Source organism: Macaca mulatta, chromosome 14 (genome assembly GCF_049350105.2).
Source record: "Macaca mulatta isolate MMU2019108-1 chromosome 14, T2T-MMU8v2.0, whole genome shotgun sequence".
NCBI lineage: Eukaryota > Metazoa > Chordata > Mammalia > Primates > Cercopithecidae > Macaca > Macaca mulatta.
In genome coordinates this window covers 73,090,736-73,107,688 of record NC_133419.1, presented here as the reverse complement: position 1 = coordinate 73,107,688, position 16,953 = coordinate 73,090,736, and the positions used below count along the sequence as shown (strand labels likewise).

Here is a 16,953-nt window from a genome sequence, read left to right as displayed (position 1 = left end):
GAGGTGAGGGGTAGAGTGAGACACAGCTTGGGCACTGGACCCTGGACTGTACTTGTTTGTTTAACCCTCCAGGCCTTTGCACCACTGGTCCCCCTGCTGAAATGCACTTCCCTGCCCCTCAGTGGCTCAGGGCCTTATCCTTTTGGGCTTAGGCGCACTCTACCATGCAGTTCATGTGCATTCCCCTCTCCTAGCCCTGCTCATGCTATCTTGAGATTTTGTGTCCCTGTCCCTTACCACTCTACTTGGCGGGACCTCTTTGGGGCAGGGCTCAGGTCCAGTTCACCTCCGGTCTCCCACCACCCAGTTGCACACAGGTCTGGCACACAGCAGGCTTCAGAGAATGGTGAAAGGATGAATGGAAGGGCAGGGCAGGGTGAGGCGTGGGAGGCACCCAGGGTGCACAGTATCAGCAGACACCTGCAAGTGCAGCCTAGTCCTGGCCATGTGGAAGGGTGCGTGGCTACTCACGGAAACCCGCTGGAGTAATAATAGCTACTTTTTTTTTTTTTTTTTAAAGACTAGTCAAATGCAGTAGTGAGAAGGGGGAAAACAGTAGAACAAGGAGTTCGATCTGTAACTTGCTGTGAATAATCAATTGAGATCACTCACTACATTTGGACCAGCCAATAGCTACTTTTCTTTTCTTTCTTTTTTTTTTTGAGACAGTCTCACTCTGTCACCCAGGCTGGAGTGCAGTGATGCAATCTCAGCTTACTGAAGGCTCCTCCTTCTGGGTTTAAGTGATTCTCATGTCTCAGCCTTCCGAGTAGCTGGGATTACAGGTGTGTGCCACCACGCCTGGCTAATTTTTTTTTTTTTTTTGTATTTTTAGTAGAGAGGTTTTCACCATGTTGGTCAGGCTGGTCTCGAACTCCCGACCTCAAATGATCTGCCCGCCTCGGCCTCCCAAAGTGCTGGGATTACAGGTGTGAACCACTGTGCCCGGCCTATTTTTGAGTATTTACTGTGCGCTAGGCATATTACATGTGTTATCTCATTTAATCACAACATCCCCACAAGATAGCTGCTATTATTATTTCCATTTTTCACATGAGGAAATGAAGACTCTTAAGCGTTAACTCTCGTGCCCAGGAGATAGAGCTGGGATTGAGCCTGGGATTGCCAGCCTCAAAGCTTGTGTGGGTCTTTCCTGCTCCTTGCTTGTCCAGTCCCTTCTGACCATGGCTTCATGGGAATTGGGGAGCTGTGGAGTGTAGTGCTGGCCCCAGGGGTTCTGGGCAATCCTGGTTTTTCACCTTGAGAACTTGAGGGGGTTTGGAGAGTGGAGTGCCGGGGACATAGCCTGTAGTTTTTCTCTGGCGTCACTTGCTCCCCCAGCCTCAGTTTTCTTTTCTTTTCTTTTCTTTTTTTTGTTTTTGAGACAGAGTTCCGCTGTTGTTGCCCAGGCTGGAGTGCAGTGACGCAATTTCGGCTCACCGCCTCCTGGGTTCAAGCGATTCTCCTGCCTCAGCCTCCTGAGTAGCTGGGATTACAAGCATGTGCTACTACCCCGGCTATTTTTGTATTTTTAGTAGAGACAGGGTTTATTCATGTTGGTCAGGCTGGTCTTGAACTCCCGACCTCAGGTGATCTGCCTGCCTCGGCCTCCCAAAGTATTGGGATTACAGGCGTGAGCCACTGCGCCCGGCTGGTCTCAGTTTTCTCAACTGTAATACCGCTGAATGTCGGGGTCCCTGCTGTCACCAGGTTTTAAACGCACTCAAGCCCAGCATGGCTCCTTGGTGGAGCAACCTCCCTTGGGTTCCTGTTTCCAGGGGGAGTTTATCAGCGGCGGGGGCGAGCCAAGATGGCCTACCAGGCAACACCTGACGGGCAACACCTGGTGTGGACACTCACCCAGGGCCTAATAGCTGTGGGCCCGCCCACCTGGTGCTCTCCAGAGACTCAGCCCTACCCCACCACCTGTCCCTTCCCAAGCCTCTTAGAATTACACCTTTGGGACGTGGCCACCACCACCAGCAGGAACAATGATGGATGTAATTTCTTCTGCTTAGCGCAGCAGTGCTGCCTGCTGGGGGCTGTGGAAAAGGCACGAGCCAGGCCGGGGGGAGGGGGGACGCCTGTGGACACTTGCCTGACCCCCACGACCCGGCCTGCCTCAGTTTCTTCACCTGTGCTGCCACAGCAAAGGTTCTTACCCTCTGGGCAGCAGCCTTCCTCCACAAGAGTCTGCCACTAGCTCCGCCCACTGTCCTCTGTCCCAGAGGTGGGTCTTTGGCCTATGGAGCCACAACAGCCCTGCTCTGGAAGGAAGATGGGGCAGCATGGGTCCCTTCACAGTGTGCATTCAGCTGCTTTGCAGCTGGGCCTTGGGGGCACTGAGCCTGGCTGGGGAAGAGGCAGTCCCAGGTTGGATTCTAACCCAGGAAGCAGAGTTTTGTTGTCACTGCCCCTCCATACACTCATGGTCCAGGATACCATGTTTGAAGATTTGCAAAGCCAATTAGCATCCAGATTTGGATTTAGAGAAATTCTGGTTTCCTCAGAAGCCACGCTTGAGTGCTCTTTGATGGTTAAGAGGACAGGAAGATCCGATTTTGAGTCCCTGCTGGGCTGCTTTCAGGCTCTATGATCTGGGCAAGTTGCTGAATCTCCGAAGCTTCAGTTTTCTATGGTGCAGTGCAGGAATGATAACAGCAACCATCAGCTAGGTTTGGGGTGAAGAATGAGCACGTGTTGAATGTCTGGGGCAGTGCCTGGAGCTCCCTGTGGCCGCTGAGGAGGCTGTTTGGATGCTAGTGATGATGCCGGATCCGGCCTCTGTCTTCTTCAACCCCTTTTCTCACCATCGTGTTCCTCCTATCACTCTGTTCCTTCATTCATTCACTCAGTTACTCACATCTCATTAGTGTCCTCAGGCTAATGTAGTTCTCTCTGTGACTCTCATGATCCTGACACTTACAGGCCAATTATTTTGTAAAATGAGACAAGCCCTCATTCTGGGTTTGTCTGAGGTTCCTTTGTGATTCTATTTATGTTATGTCTCTGTGGCAGAGGTAGCACAGAAGTGATATCTGTATTCCCCTTACTGCGTCCTACCAGGCAACACCTGATGGCAACTTGTCCTGTGATTCATGATATTCCCTTTGATCACTTGATTAAGGTGCTATCTGCCAGGCTTCTCTACTATGAAGTGACTCATTTTCCCTTTGTAATTAATAAGTATTTTGATGGGAAGTTACTTTGAAACTATGTAAATCCCCCATTCCTCATCAAACATTCCATTTATTTGTTTATTCATACCTGTATAGACTTTGATTTCCTATTTTAGTCAATGGAATATCATCGGTTATGGTCATTATTGAGTTTAATACACAGCTTATCTCAGGTTGAGCCCGTGGTAGGGTGACCAACTGTCCTAGCTTGCCTGGGACTGAGGGATTTCCCAGGATGTGAGACTTTGCAGTGGTAAAACTGGGGAAGTCCTGGGTAAACCTTGAAGAGTTGGCCACTCTGCCAGGGGCAGAGCCCTTCAAGCTGGTTCCAGTGTCCAAAATCTCTATCAGTAAGTATGTGCTTACTTCCTGGCACAAGAAGATGTTCTATGCTCATCTTTTACTTTCTCTGACCGAGCCCTGGAATCACCTGTTTTTCCAAGAAGACCTAGACCCAGGTACCTTTTGAGTCATAGGCTATACCACACCATGGAGACTGAGCCAGATGGAACTCATTCACTGCCCACAGGCCACACTCTCACCTCCCTCTGCACCTTGGCTGGCTGTTCTGTCTGCCAGGGGCACTTGGCAAACGTCTACCTCCTGCACTGAGATTCTCCATGAAGCCTAATCCTCCTACCCAGCCTGTGGAGATGATCTCCTTCTTATGCCCCCACTGAGCACTTTAGGGCACCTCCCCATTTCCAAGGTGGGCTCCTCCTTTCACTGCAGACCTCTCAAAGACAGGCCTCCGACTCATCTCTGACTCCTCCAGGCTCAGCACAGGGCTGGAGCTGGGGGCTGCTGATTAAATGGTTGGATCTAGTCCTGCCCCATTATACAGCAGAAAGGTAAATGGGGTAGAGAGGGAAGGTGAATTGTTTAGGGTCACACAAACAGTATTGCAGTCTCGAGTCTGTCCTTGAACCTTGGTTTCCTAATTCTATAATGGGGCCAATATCCCAGAGCGCTGCTGTAAGAATAAAATAATATGTATAAAACACTTAGTATAGTACCTGGCACATGGTGGGTGTACCTGTCAGTATTGCTGGGGGACCTTTTGAAATTGTTTTCATTATTTCAGAAGCAGTACTATACATGTTAGATAATAAGAAATACAGACAAGTGGCCAGGCACGGTGACTCATGCCTGTAATCCGAGCACTTTGGGAGGCCGAGGCAGGTGGATCACCTGAGGTCAGGAGTTTGAGACCAGCCTGGCCAACATGGTGAAACCCTGTCTGTACTAAAAATACAAAAATTAGCTGGGCGTGATGGCAGGTGCCTATAATCCTAGCTGCTCAGGAGGCTGAGGCAGAAGAATCACTTGAACCCGGGAGGCGGAGGTTGCGGTGAACCAAGAGCGCCCCATTGCACTCCAGCCTGGGCAACAAAAGCGAAACTCCATCTTAAAAAAGAAAAAAAAAAAAAGAAAAGAAAAGAAAAAGAAAAAGAAATACAGATAAGCCAAATGAAACCATCACATTCCTATCATTTAGAGATCTCCACTGTTAACACCTTAGCAATTGTGCCTCCTGAGCTTCCTCTATGCATATATTTTTTTCCCCCAGTTGGGTTATGCTGCCTTTTTTTTTTTTTTTTTTTTTTTTTTGAGATGCAGTCTTGCTCTGTCACCCAGGCTGGAGTGCAACAGCATGATCTCGGCTCATTGACACCTCCACCTCCCTGGTTCAGGCGATTCTCCTGCCTCAGCCTCCTGAGTAGCTGGGATTAGAGTTGTGTGCCACCACGCCCGGCTAATTTTTGTATTTTTAGTAGAGATGGGGTTTCACCATGTTGGCCAGGCTGGTCTCAAACTCCTGACCCCAAATGATCTGCCTGTCTCAGCCTCCCAAAGTGCTGGGATTATGAGCCACTGTGCTCATAACTGTAATCTGACCTATTTTGTAACCTTTTTTTAGGCAGCAGTTTCTACCATTTTGTTTCAGTGCACCTGATACTCTGATCACGTTCACATTTCTCCAGTTGTCCCAAAAATCCCCTTTATAGATGCTGCGTCTAAATCAGTTTGCAATCCAGAGACACACTTTACATGTGGTTGTTATCTCCTGCAAGTCAGTCCCACCAAGCCCCTTCGTTGACGTTGACTGGTAGAAGAGCTTGGGCCAGTAGCCCCACAGAATGATTCACTATCTGGCTCTGTCTGGCTGCATTCTCATGTGGTGTCACTTAGCTCGTTCCTCTGTCCTCTGTATTTTCTGTAAACTGAAGTTATATCCAAGGCTTGATGGGTTTCTTGGTGCCTAGCCAGCCGGCATTGGTGTGTCCTTCCTGTGGCATCCTACCACCATTAGTGCGGCTAAGGCCTATTCTGGGATGAGGGGGAAGACAACGTGACCTCTCCCTCATATGTTTGCTTGTCTCCTCTTGTGAGTGGAAGGTATTATGTGAGGGTTCTCTTGGCACTGTCTAAATGCCATTTCTGGGAGATCTTTTTAAACTAAACAAGAAAACTTGTCCATTTGCTGAGAGGAACTTGATCTTGGGGATAGGGCACTTGAGGAAAAAAAAAAAATCACAGAACAAGGACATTGAGTTTCATCTCACTGAGTGCAAACCTAGGGAAACCTGTTCTGTTTTTACTTGCTTTCCAGATATGTGATCTGGGTTAAATCCTAGCTCTGTTACTTACCAGCTGAGTGACATTGGGCGAGTTACTTAACCTCTTTGAACCTCAAGTTCCTCCTTGAATTTCTTATCTGGCAGAGTTGTTGTGGGGAGGTTAAATAAAACAAGGTGCCCTTGGCCATCTTCTACCCGGATGGAAAGCTCTTTGAGGGCAAGGCTAATACATAGTAAGAAATCCAGGCTGGGCGCAGTGGCTCATGCCTGTAATCCCAGCACTTTGGGAGGCCGAGGCGGGCGGATCACAAGGTCAGGAGTTAGAGACCAGCCTGGCCAACATGGTGAAACCCCGTCTCTACTAAAAATACAAAAAATTAGCCAGGAGTGGTGGCGGGTGCCTGTAATCCCAGCTACTTGGGAGCCCGAGGCAGGAGAATCCTTTGAAAACGGAAGGCAGAGGTTGCAGTGAGCTGAGATCACGCCACTGTACTCCAGCCTGAGCAACAAGAGCAAAACTCCATCTCAATGAAAGAAAGAAAGAGAGAGGTCAGGGCAGGGCAGGGCAGGGGAGGGGAGGGGAGGGGAGGGGAAGGGAGAGAATTCCAGGCCGGGCGTGGTGGCTGACACCTGTAACCCCAGAACTTTGGGAGGCCAAGGCGGGTGGATCACAAGGTCGAGAGATTGAGACCATTCTGGCCGACATGGTGAAACCCCGTCTCTACTAAAAATACAAAAATTAGCTGGGCACATGCCTGTAATCCCAGCTACTCCAGAGGCTGAGGTAGGAGAATCACTTGAACCCGGGAGGCAGAGGTTGCAGTGAGCCGAGATCACGCCATTGCACTCAAGCCTGGGTGACAGGAACGAAACTCCATCTCAAAAAAAAATAAAAATAAAAAAAGAAATCCAAAGATGTTTGTTGAAGGAAAACAAACCAACCCACAAATAGGAGGACAGGTGGTACGGCCGGGTGATAAGTACCAAGGAGGAAACAAATCATCCATTGGGCATTTGATTTTCATTTATGCTTTTTCATTTAACATGTAGCCATTCCACGCTCCATGCTGAAGCAACCATGAGCCTCTGCCCATGAGGAGCTCACAGGGGTCTGGGAGGGCACAGACATAGAGATTCATTGTGTGGGAGCCCAGAAGGTCTGGCTACGAAGGCTTCCTGGAGGAGGAGACTGGACTGAGTTAGGGGAGATGGTCTCTGGATACAGAGGCTGTCTCCTGGCACAGGTGGCTTTTTGGTGAGCTGGACAGGGCTTGTGGCAAGAAGGAAGTCCATGCTGGCTTCAGAGGCCCCTGTTCTTCGCTGTCCTCTTTCTCTTCTTCCCCCTCTGCCTGTCTGCCTTCTGGTCCCCTAGCCAAGGCTCTGAGCCCTATATGATCCTGACAACCCATATATCTGTCTGCAGTGCCGGATGGAGTGCCGTGACGTGCCAGCCGAGACACTCTACGACGTCCTACACGACATTGAGTACCGCAAGAAATGGGACAGCAACGTCATTGAGACTTTTGACATCGCCCGCTTGACAGTCAACGCTGACGTGGGCTATTACTCCTGTGAGCAGGCATAGCACGCTGATCCCAGTCCCCCTGGCCTCCATCCAGGCCTCCCACCAAGCCTCCTCCTCCCTCTTCCCTCCTGTGGTCACTCACATGACCAAGCTGCTCGGAGACTTGAGTGCTGAGAGATAGAACTGACCTCCCTGTCCACTCCTAGACCCTTAGGCACACACCCATACACTTACAAATACATATGCACTCACATGTTCATGTATATACACGCACACATACGCATACACTCAATCAGGTACACAAGCCCCACCCACATGCCACATAGTCCCGGGCACACATTTTCATGCACACTCATACTGTTTTTCTCTCATACACTCACGTTCACATAAACAAACCAGCCAGGCCAACAAGGTAAGGGCTATGTGAGGTTGTGAGGAGCAGGGCTGGCTGGAGACACTAGGGACAGGTCTTGCCCTGTCTTTTTTCTGGCTCCAGCTGTGGGACTGTGGTCTGGGAGGGAGGTGCATCTTTGCACTGGAGAGCTCGCAGTTAATTAGGCATCCCTGCATCTCTGGCCTCTGCCACACCCTCCCTTGTAGGCAGATGGGCCAGTGGTCTGGCTGAACTGTCCCTTGCCCTCCACAGGGAGGTGTCCTAAGCCCCTGAAGAACCGTGATGTCATCACCCTCCGCTCCTGGCTCCCCATGGGCGCTGATTACATCATTATGAACTACTCAGTCAAACATCCCGTGAGTCAACCTGCCTTCCCTGCGGCGGAGCCCGGGAGAGGGTCAGGCAGCGCAAGGCTGAGGCTGCCACCGTGACTTCCATGTGACTTCGGGCAGGCGTGGGCCCACTGGCCCTCAGTTTCCTTCCTGTACAGTGAGGATAATGGCTCCTGTCTGCCTGCTGCGTCTCTTGAGCAGATCAGGAGAGGACAGTGTGGCCACCTCTGTGGCGAGTGGGTGGGATGGGCTGACTTCGATTGGTTGGGCTCTGGGACAGGGAAATGAGGAACAAGAGGTGAGAGGCAGGGTCCTCTGGTCCTCCCTGAGGCTGAGCCACTTTGATCTCCCTGGGCAAGGACAGGCAGGTATAGCTGGCCTGGGCAAGGGTGAGTGTGTGTGTCTGTGAGTGCCCATATGTGCTCATGAGCCCTGACCCCAGACTGGGGGCTTTTCTGAGGGGAACACGGAAAGCTTCAGGAGGGGCTAGGATGACCTAATCTGATTCTTCCCTTTCTCTGTACCCAGAATCAGGCCTGATCTGGAACAGATGTCATGGCATGTGAATTAACTGTGTGTGTGTGTGTGCGCGTGCGCGCATGCACGTGCATGCGTGCGTGTTTGTGTATACTCACAAAAACATCTTCTTTGCCCCTACCCCGAGTCTCACCTCCCTGTGCCTTTGTCCCCAGAAATACCCACCTCGGAAAGACTTGGTCCGAGCTGTGTCCATCCAGACGGGCTACCTCATCCAGAGCACGGGGCCCAAGAGCTGCGTCATCACTTACCTGGCCCAGGTGGACCCCAAAGGTGAGGGCTTGGCCCTGGCAGCTTATCATGGGATCCTTCCCTATACTACAGGGGTGGGGCCTGATCTACTAGGGATCCAGAAGGGCATCTGTTAGGAGCTGTTTTGCATTTTGGGGCATCTCCATCCAAAGCCTTCATTGAACCAAGGCTTGGGACTTTACAGTGGTTTGAAAAGAGTGGGCCAGGGAGGTGCCACTGCCCCACTGATGAAGCTGGGAGCGCTCTTCCTGGGCTTTGCCATCCCCATGCTTTTCCTTGTTCCCTGCTCACTGGCTGTTCCCTCTGTCTGTCCTGGGGGCCTGGGTTTTCCAGGCCTCAGTCAGAATTCTCTCCCTGGGGATGGCTGAGCTACTCCTGTGGCTTCTGTCACAAGGTGGCCACGTCTCTCTCAGCTGAGATTCAGATCCCTGTGGCCATCGGCCACCTGCACATCTCCCTTTGGATGTCTTCCAGGCACCTGAGCCTTGTTGTGTCCAGTGGGGGACTTGCCATCTTTCCTCCTAACCCGCCCCTTGCCCTAAGTCTCCACTTTTCAGTCATCTATGCCCAGAACCTGCTGTCATTTGGGGTCACTCCCTCTTCCTCAGCCAAATCCAGCCACTGATTTTTTTTTTTTTTTTTTTTTTTTGAGGTGGAGTTTTGCTCTTGTTTCCCAGGCTGGAGTGCAATGGTGCAATCTCAGCTTACTGCATCCTCTGCCTCCTGGGTTCAAATGATTCTCCTGCCCCAGGCTCCCGAGCTGGGATTACAGGCACCTGTCACCACCCACAGCTAATTTTTTGTATTTTTAGTAGAGATGGGATTTCACAATGTTGGCCAGCCTGGTCTCGAACACCTGACCTTGTGATCCACCCACCTCGGCCTCCCAAAGTGCTGGGATTACAGGGGTGAGCCACCATGCCCAGGCCCAGTCACTGATTCTTACTGATTCTGCCTTCTCAGCAGCTCCTGAGTCTGGCATTTCTCTCCATACCAACTACCTTGTCTGTGTGTAACAGCGGCCAGAGGAATTTCTCTAAAACACTTATCTCCACATGACTGTCATCTGCTTGAATTTACTCTGTGGCTCTCCATTGCCCTCCAAGAAAAGCCTAAGCCCCATCCCAGGTCTCCTGGTGTCTCTCACACCTCACCCATCCCCACTCCTGTGCCCAGGCAGCCCTTCCCCACAGCCTCCCCTCCTCACCCCTCTAGGGGTGCTGCAGGTGTCACCTCCTGATCCCTGATACTCAGGGGAGTCACTGGCTTGCTGTTCTGTGGTCCATTCCCCTCGAGTAGAACATTCGGCTCCTGTTGGGCCCCCAGTGAGTTCCTCTCTGGGTCCCCAGGGCTGACCCAGGGTGGGTGTCACAGTGAACATGGAGTGAGTGAGTGAGTGAATGACTAGAGGATGGGGAAGCCTTGAACATCCTTGCCTGGAAATGCTCCAAGCCTGGGAGCACACAGTGGTCCAGGCCTAGCACTCCCCCGGCACCTCATTGTGTTGGGTGTCAGAGGTAGAGTGGACACCTGGGAATGAAACAGGGTGGAGAGCTGGGCAGTGGATTCCGGGTCAGGCCAGGCTGGGGTGCTCAGCCAGAGGCCTGTGTGGTCAGGGGAGGGCTTGGAAGGACAGGCAGAGGAGAGGCTGAGCGTCAGGGGCATTCCTGGGAGGGAGGTTAGGTTGAGAAGGGATGTCAGTGTGATTGAGGGAGGCAGCAGGTGCAGCGGGGTGGGTCAGAGTTTCCACCCATGTGTAGCCTGTGCTCACCTAGGACCCTGTGGTTTTCTTGCACGTAGTCTTTGAGGCTGGGCAGAGGGAAGTGGGGGACAGAACTAAGCCTGAGGACCTCAGTCTGAGGTGGAAGGGAGTGAGGGTAAAGTCTTGTAGGACTTGCCTCACACACCCACTCCTCATGGGGAAGACAGTGGCCTCCCTGGAAGCTCTGGGCAGAGGGTGGGGCTTTTGTCAGGGGGAGGGGCTGGGTCCCTGAGGCTGCTTCTCCTCCCTTCCCTGCCCTCACAGGCTCCTTACCCAAGTGGGTGGTGAATAAATCTTCTCAGTTCCTGGCTCCCAAGGTGAGTGGCCTTGGGATTTTTGGGGGGTGTTGGAGGCTGGAGAGAGGACTATGGGATGAGGTGGGTGGAGTCAAGCATGAAGCCTGAGGGCCAGGCATGGTAGCCCATGCCTGTAATCCCAGGACTTTAGGAGGCCTTGGTGGGTGGATCACCTGAGGTTGGGAGTTCGAGACCAGCCTGGCTAACATGGCGAAACCCTGTCTCTACTAAAAATAAAAAATTAGCTGGGTGTGATGGTGGGCGCCTGTAATCCCAGCTACTTGGGAGGCTGAGGCAGGAGAATCTCTTGAACCCGGAAGGTAGAGGTTGCAGTGAGCCAAGATCGGGCCACTGCACTCCAGCCTGGGCCACACAGTGAGACTCCATCTCAAAAAAAAAGAAAAAAGAAAGAATGGAGGATGGAGCCTAGGGCTCAGAGAGGATAAGTAGGGCTGAGGGACGAGTTTTGAAAGGGAGCTAGTCAGAATGCTGGGGGCTGAGCCGCTGGAGGGCGCTGGAGGGAGCGTGGAGAAGACCTGGACCCGCGCCCCAGCCACCCCCTGACCCGCGGGGCGGCGGGCCCACAGGCCATGAAGAAGATGTACAAGGCGTGCCTCAAGTACCCCGAGTGGAAGCAGAAGCACCTGCCTCACTTCAAGCCGTGGCTGCACCCGGAGCAGAGCCCGTTGCCGAGCCTGGCGCTGTCGGAGCTGTCGGTGCAGCATGCGGACTCACTGGAGAACATCGACGAGAGCGCGGTGGCCGAGAGCCGAGAGGAGCGGATGGGCGGCGCGGGCGGCGAGGGCAGCGACGACGACACCTCGCTCACCTGAGCGCCATACCGCTTCAGGGACGGAGACAGGACCGGGCGAGCCCTGGGGCGGCGGCTACTCCTGCACTTTCTCCCCTCCCCCACCTGGCGCCTCCTGGTGGCACCGGGCCGGGCCCAGGCGGGCGCTGCAGCCTGGCTGGACACAGCCCCAATAAACGATCCCCAGCCTCAGCCGGCTCATCACTGTGCCTGCTTCCCACCTGCCTCATGGCAGCTGCCGTGGTCCCCTGCGTCTGCCCTTAATTTTGTTAAGCTTACTGATCAAACGGCCTTTGATCCTTCCAGCATCTCCTCATTTCCCGTTGTGTAGTGGGGAGGAGAGGGGGTTTATCACTGCCCCCCTCTTGTCCGTACTCTGTTCCATTCTCTGCCCATGTCTATCCAGCTGTCCTTGTTGAGTGGTCATTTTGGCATTCACACTAGGATATTTGCTTTATTTTCACTGCTTTAAGGCAGCAGTCCCCAACCTTTTTGGCACCAGGGACCGGTTTTGTGCAAGACAAATTTTCCATGGATCAGGATTGGGGGAGGATTGGTTTTGGGATGATTCAAGTGCATCACATTTATCATTAGATTCTAATAAGGAGCTCACAACCTAGATCCCTCGCATGCGCAGTTCACAATAGGGTTCTCGCTCCTATGAGAATCCAATGCCACTGCAGATCTGACAGGAGGCAGTAATGCTAGCTCAGCCTCTGCTTACCTCCTGCTGTGCAGCCTGGTTCCTAACAGGTTCCTGATAGGACCAGTACCAGTCTGTGGCCCAGGGGTGGGAGACCTCTGCTCTAAGGGAAGGAGCAGGCCTGGACAGAGACCCTGGGTCAGGAATCAGAGGGTGAGGTTCTACTCTGTGTCCATCGGCCCAAGGCCCTTTGGGTCCAACCCAAAGGACTGGGGGTCTGACACTCCTGTCATCCCAGAAGGGAGGTGGAAGGGTCCGTGGGTCTCAAGCCACAGGGCTGTGGGCCTCAGAGCTGAGGCTGGGGCAGCATACCCTGGAGGGAGGTTGGGGGTGCAGGTGAGGGGCCTCAGATTCCAGTGCAGTTGGCGGGGACCAGGCTTGGTGATTCACACCCTCCCTAGGTCATTTCGAAGACCTCAGGACTGTGTTAACAGAAATGGTAAGGTCCCCAGACCCCCCATCCCCTTGCCAGTGGTCAGATGCCAGCCCTCTCACCCTGCGCTGCACCTCACTGGTCTGAAGTCTAGAGGGATGCCTGGGCCTCCCCTGTGATCTGTGGCCCCCAGGTGCCCTCTGCTGCCCAAGGGACACCCCTGCTGCCAGGTCCAGAGGAGGGGCCTATGCTCTGCTCCTCTGCAATGTTTTTGACCCCATATGAACTTGAGGCCCGGAAGTTCTCCCCAAGGTCTGGCCCTGTTCTCCCCTCCCGGAAAGCTCCTTTGCCTTAGCCCTACCACCGGAAGACACGGTCTACTCAGAGTCAACTCTTTCCCAGAGGGACAGGGTGAATGGCCAGTGGAGGGCAGGCAGGAGATTCTACAACTCAAAAGTGGGTTGCTTCCCAACTTTGCCCAACACTGGCTTTGTAACTTTGGGCAAGCCCTCAGACTTCTTGGAGCCTTATTTCCTAACCCATAACCTGGAATGATAATTTTTGCCATCAAGCAGAATGTGAGGATTGAGATAAAAGGAATAAATTGCCCAGCACTGGGACTGGCATGTAGTAGGTGCTCTGATTAATGACACTTTCCTCTTCTCAGGGGGTAAACCCTCATCCCCCGCAATGTGAGATCTGTTCTTCCGAATATACCCTTTGTGCATATGCAGAAATGGAAGCCCAGAGAAGGTCTCTGGTGTGGCTGGCCCCAGAGGTGTTCTGGACACAGGACCCAGAAATGCCTGCCAAGCCTGGTACCCTCATGTGTGTATGTGCTGCGAGGATGGGTGGGAATCTCCTGTTCTCTAGGTGTGGGTGCTGGAACCTCAGGCTGCAGCCTTCCGCTGAGGGATCCTTGGGAGGTGTGGCTGGGTGGGTAGCTTCCCCACAACCCTGTCTGTGGGCACCCGGGGAGGGAAGTGAGATACCCTTGAAGAATATGGTGGAGGAAGGATTTCCTGGAGGAGGTGGTCAGGAACCACGGACGGCCTTCAGCTGCCTCCTGTCCTCCCGGGGGTGTGGCCTCCTTAGGGGTGGGGTGTGTGTCAGGGCAGACTCACCAGAAGAGGGGTGGCGAGAGCAGGGAGACTCAGGGAGAGGTGGACTCAGCGGGCGAGGTGGCAGGGGTTAGACCTGAGCCTCAGGAGACAGTCGGAAGACCCGCAAGCAGCTAGAGGGGCAGGAGAGAGACACAGACCGATGGGTCCGGCGGGCGGGCCAGGCCAGCCAACTCCAGGACGGTGACTAGGCGGGGGGCGGGGCCGAGGGGGGCGGGGCCCGGCCCTGCCCTGCCCTGCCCCAGCCCCAGCCCCACCTTCCCCTCCCGGGGAGTCACGTGGGGCGGGCGGAAGCGCCCGGAGGGGTGGGCGCGCCTGGCCCCTTGCTGCGATTTGGCGGCGGCGGTGTAAGTCGGTGGTGGCGCCGGTACGCTTGGTCCCCGCGTGGAGCCTTTACTCAAAACAGGTCAGTGCGGCTGCCGAAGCCTCCCCGTCTGCAGCCCCCTTGCCACATTGGCCTGCAGTTTCCCCATTCTGCAGAAAGGAACGCCGAGGCCGCGGGCTGCGTCTGATTCCCCGGGTCGTCTTCTAGTTACCTTTTTGGGCGTGGTGGTGGGGGTGGCCTCCTGAGGTGGGGGTCTGGCCTCTCTGGCGGGCCAGAGACGGTAGGGAGGAGGGTGAACCAGCGGGACCCGGGGCTTCCAGCCCGTAGCCCTTTGGCATGAAGGTCTCCGGAGTCAGCCGTCCTCGGGCGCCTTGGGGTTCCCATCTGTGAAGTGAAGGCTCCCACCTCGTTGGCCGCTGAGACCCTTACATTTCTGGAGATCTGTACGACCCTACGCCCTGGGCCTGGGGCTCCAGTGACCTTGGGCAGGCTACTTCCGGTCTCTGCATCTCAATTCCCCACCAGCAAATGGGGCATGGCTTCCCCAGAGCCCCTACCTGGCCCAGTTGCTGGTAAAAGGAAGTATGTGTTCAGGGAATGGGGTCACGCTGGGACTGGGGTGGTTGGGCCTGGAGAGAGCAGGCTTGGGGTGCAGCCTGGGGACAGGGGATGGGTGTTTGGTGCAGGGCCGCGGGGGAGGGGGGGAATCTGACCAGGAGCCATCACACTGTGGTTTCTGCTATATACATTCCCTTCCCCCACATCCCATGTCCTGGGGAGCCTTCCCTGATCCCAGATAGGTGGGAGGGGGGTGCTTCAGGGCCAGACACCTGGGGGTACTCAGAAGGATTTGACTCTCTGGTGGGTCCCAGGGTCCCAGACTGAGGCACTTGTGAAAGCTATTCGTGTAGACTACCCAGTGGCCAGGCTGGGAGAGACCACCCAGCAAGATCATCACAGGATAAAAGGCGCCCAGCAGAGCTGTGAAGACAGGTGTGGACAGGTGCAGGCCCCAGGGGAGGAGATGACTGGAATGGGCTTGGCAGTTAAGTGGCAATTTACAAGGATAAGGACCCTCCAAAGGCGGGGGTGTAGCTTGTGCAAAGTCAGGAATTTGGATAGTGTGTCTGAGGAATGGCAGAAAGATGGGTGTGGCTGGCAGAGGGGCAGAGAGAACTCATCCTGTGTCCCATGCCTGGCTGGGGATTGTGGGGACCGGGCCTGGGGACCCTGCCTCCCCACTGGCTACTGGCATATTGGAATAGTTCAGGAAGGGGTGTCCCAGGCAGAGTACCGGTGACTGATGAGGTGGAGGGGGCAGAGGCCACCAGGGCCCCGATTGCCTCCAGGTTTTGTTTTGCTTTCAGGCCTCCCACTCAACCCCAGCTTTATGCCCCCACCACCTGGGCTCCAGCCATGCTTCACACATCCAGCCTCAGCTTTTTGTGCAGATTGTTAATCCTCCTCCCAACCCTCTAGAAGCTTCGTCCCCATTCAATTCCCCAGGTCCTTTGGGACTTCAGGTTTCAGAGATGGGGTGCTGTTGCCCCTTCTTCCTGCCCAGCCTTCAGTCCTGTGTAATGGCACAGCTTAGGAAGGGTCTCCTTGGAGCTCTGTGGGGTTGGGGCCTGCACAGCCATGGGGCTCACTGGGACCTGGGGCCCCGAGTCCTTGTGCAGCCACCAATCACTATGTGACTCTACAAGTCCCCAAATTCCTCAGAGCCTCCATTTCCCCATCTGCAGGATGGGGTGATCAGCCCTGGCCTCATGCCCCAAAGAGAGACGGTGCTGGGACAATAGTCAGGCCTATCTGCTAAGTCCTACCTCCAGCATTGAGTGTTATGAATGAAAGAAAGAGAGAACCCAGGGGAAGGGGTCAGTTTAGAGGGGTTGGGTGGGGGGTATCTGAGAGTACCGGGAGCTAGTGGTGGACCAGGCCTAGGGCATCGGCTGGAGGTGGGGAGTCCCTTCCATTTTCCGGAGCCCTCTCTCCTTCCCACCCAACTCTCCCTTGGCTGAGCTCAAAGCCACCCGCCACTGCCCAAACAAGTGGCCTCTGTTCCCAGGGTGGGGGGAGGGGAGGCAGGCCCTGGGCTCCAGGCCCGCCTGTCCAGCACTGACCCTGGCCCCCCACCCCTCACTCTGGGTCTTAACCCTTGGGGGCCTGGACTGGGCCCTGGGCTCCTTGAGGGCTGGTGATTCTTGTTCACCAGCTGTCCGCTCTACCCCGCTTCAGGCTCCCAAAGGTTCTGTCACATTAGGAGGGGATGCAGTAGGAAATGGGGAAGGAAGGAGGGAACAAGGGTGGGATAGGCTGGAGCAGATATGGCCATGGACACTTAGAGACCACTTGTCCCAGAAGCTTCTTTCACAGATGGGGAGACTGAGGCCAAGAGCTAGACATCAGGGTAGGATCACACAGAGACCCCTGGTGGGGGTCATGACAGGTTCTGTCTCCTAGTCTGGCCTCTCCGGGAGAAAGGGGAGGGAGGGAGAGGGAACATTTTTTTTTTTTTTTTTTTTTTGAGATCGAGTCTCGCTCTGTTGCCTAGGCTGGAGTGCAGTGGCCCAATCTCTGCTCACTGCAAGCTCCGCCTCCCGGGTTCATGCCATTCTCCTGCCTCAGCCTCCTGAGTAGCTGGGACTACAGGCGCCCGCCACCACACCCGGCCAATTTTTGTATTTTTCATAGAGACGGGGTTTCACCTTGTTAGCCAGGATGGTCTCCATCTCCTGACCTCGTGATCCGCCTGCCTCGG

General features: G+C 54.3%; 2 protein-coding genes and 1 long non-coding RNA gene across 17 annotated transcripts in view; 2 read left to right on the top strand and 1 right to left on the bottom strand.

The window, feature by feature from the left end:
• The window catches only part of STARD10 (StAR related lipid transfer domain containing 10), a 41,406-nt gene extending 28,030 nt beyond the window's left edge, over positions 1 to 13,376 (top strand). For all 7 annotated transcript variants that reach the window (XM_015115153.3, XM_077963666.1, XM_077963665.1 and 4 more), the window contains 5 exons: positions 7,185 to 7,332; positions 7,933 to 8,036; positions 8,705 to 8,822; positions 10,828 to 10,880; positions 11,447 to 13,376. In XM_015115153.3, the coding sequence (XP_014970639.1) occupies positions 7,185 to 7,332; positions 7,933 to 8,036; positions 8,705 to 8,822; positions 10,828 to 10,880; positions 11,447 to 11,692 (669 nt within the window). In that variant the 3' untranslated portion in view covers positions 11,693 to 13,376. The remainder of the gene's footprint in view (positions 1 to 7,184; positions 7,333 to 7,932; positions 8,037 to 8,704; positions 8,823 to 10,827; positions 10,881 to 11,446) is intronic.
• On the bottom strand, positions 1,521 to 16,207 carry LOC144334352 (uncharacterized). The gene is made up of 3 exons (XR_013404099.1): positions 14,404 to 16,207; positions 13,871 to 13,980; positions 1,521 to 2,671 (listed from the first exon to the last, which is right to left on the bottom strand). It is a non-coding gene; the product is annotated as an uncharacterized LOC144334352 (long non-coding RNA).
• The window catches only part of ARAP1 (ArfGAP with RhoGAP domain, ankyrin repeat and PH domain 1), a 67,956-nt gene continuing 65,195 nt past the window's right edge, over positions 14,193 to 16,953 (top strand). For all 9 annotated transcript variants that reach the window (XR_013404095.1, XR_013404093.1, XM_077963657.1 and 6 more), the window contains exon 1: positions 14,193 to 14,273. The gene's annotated coding sequence lies outside the window, so the exon portion shown is untranslated. The remainder of the gene's footprint in view (positions 14,274 to 16,953) is intronic.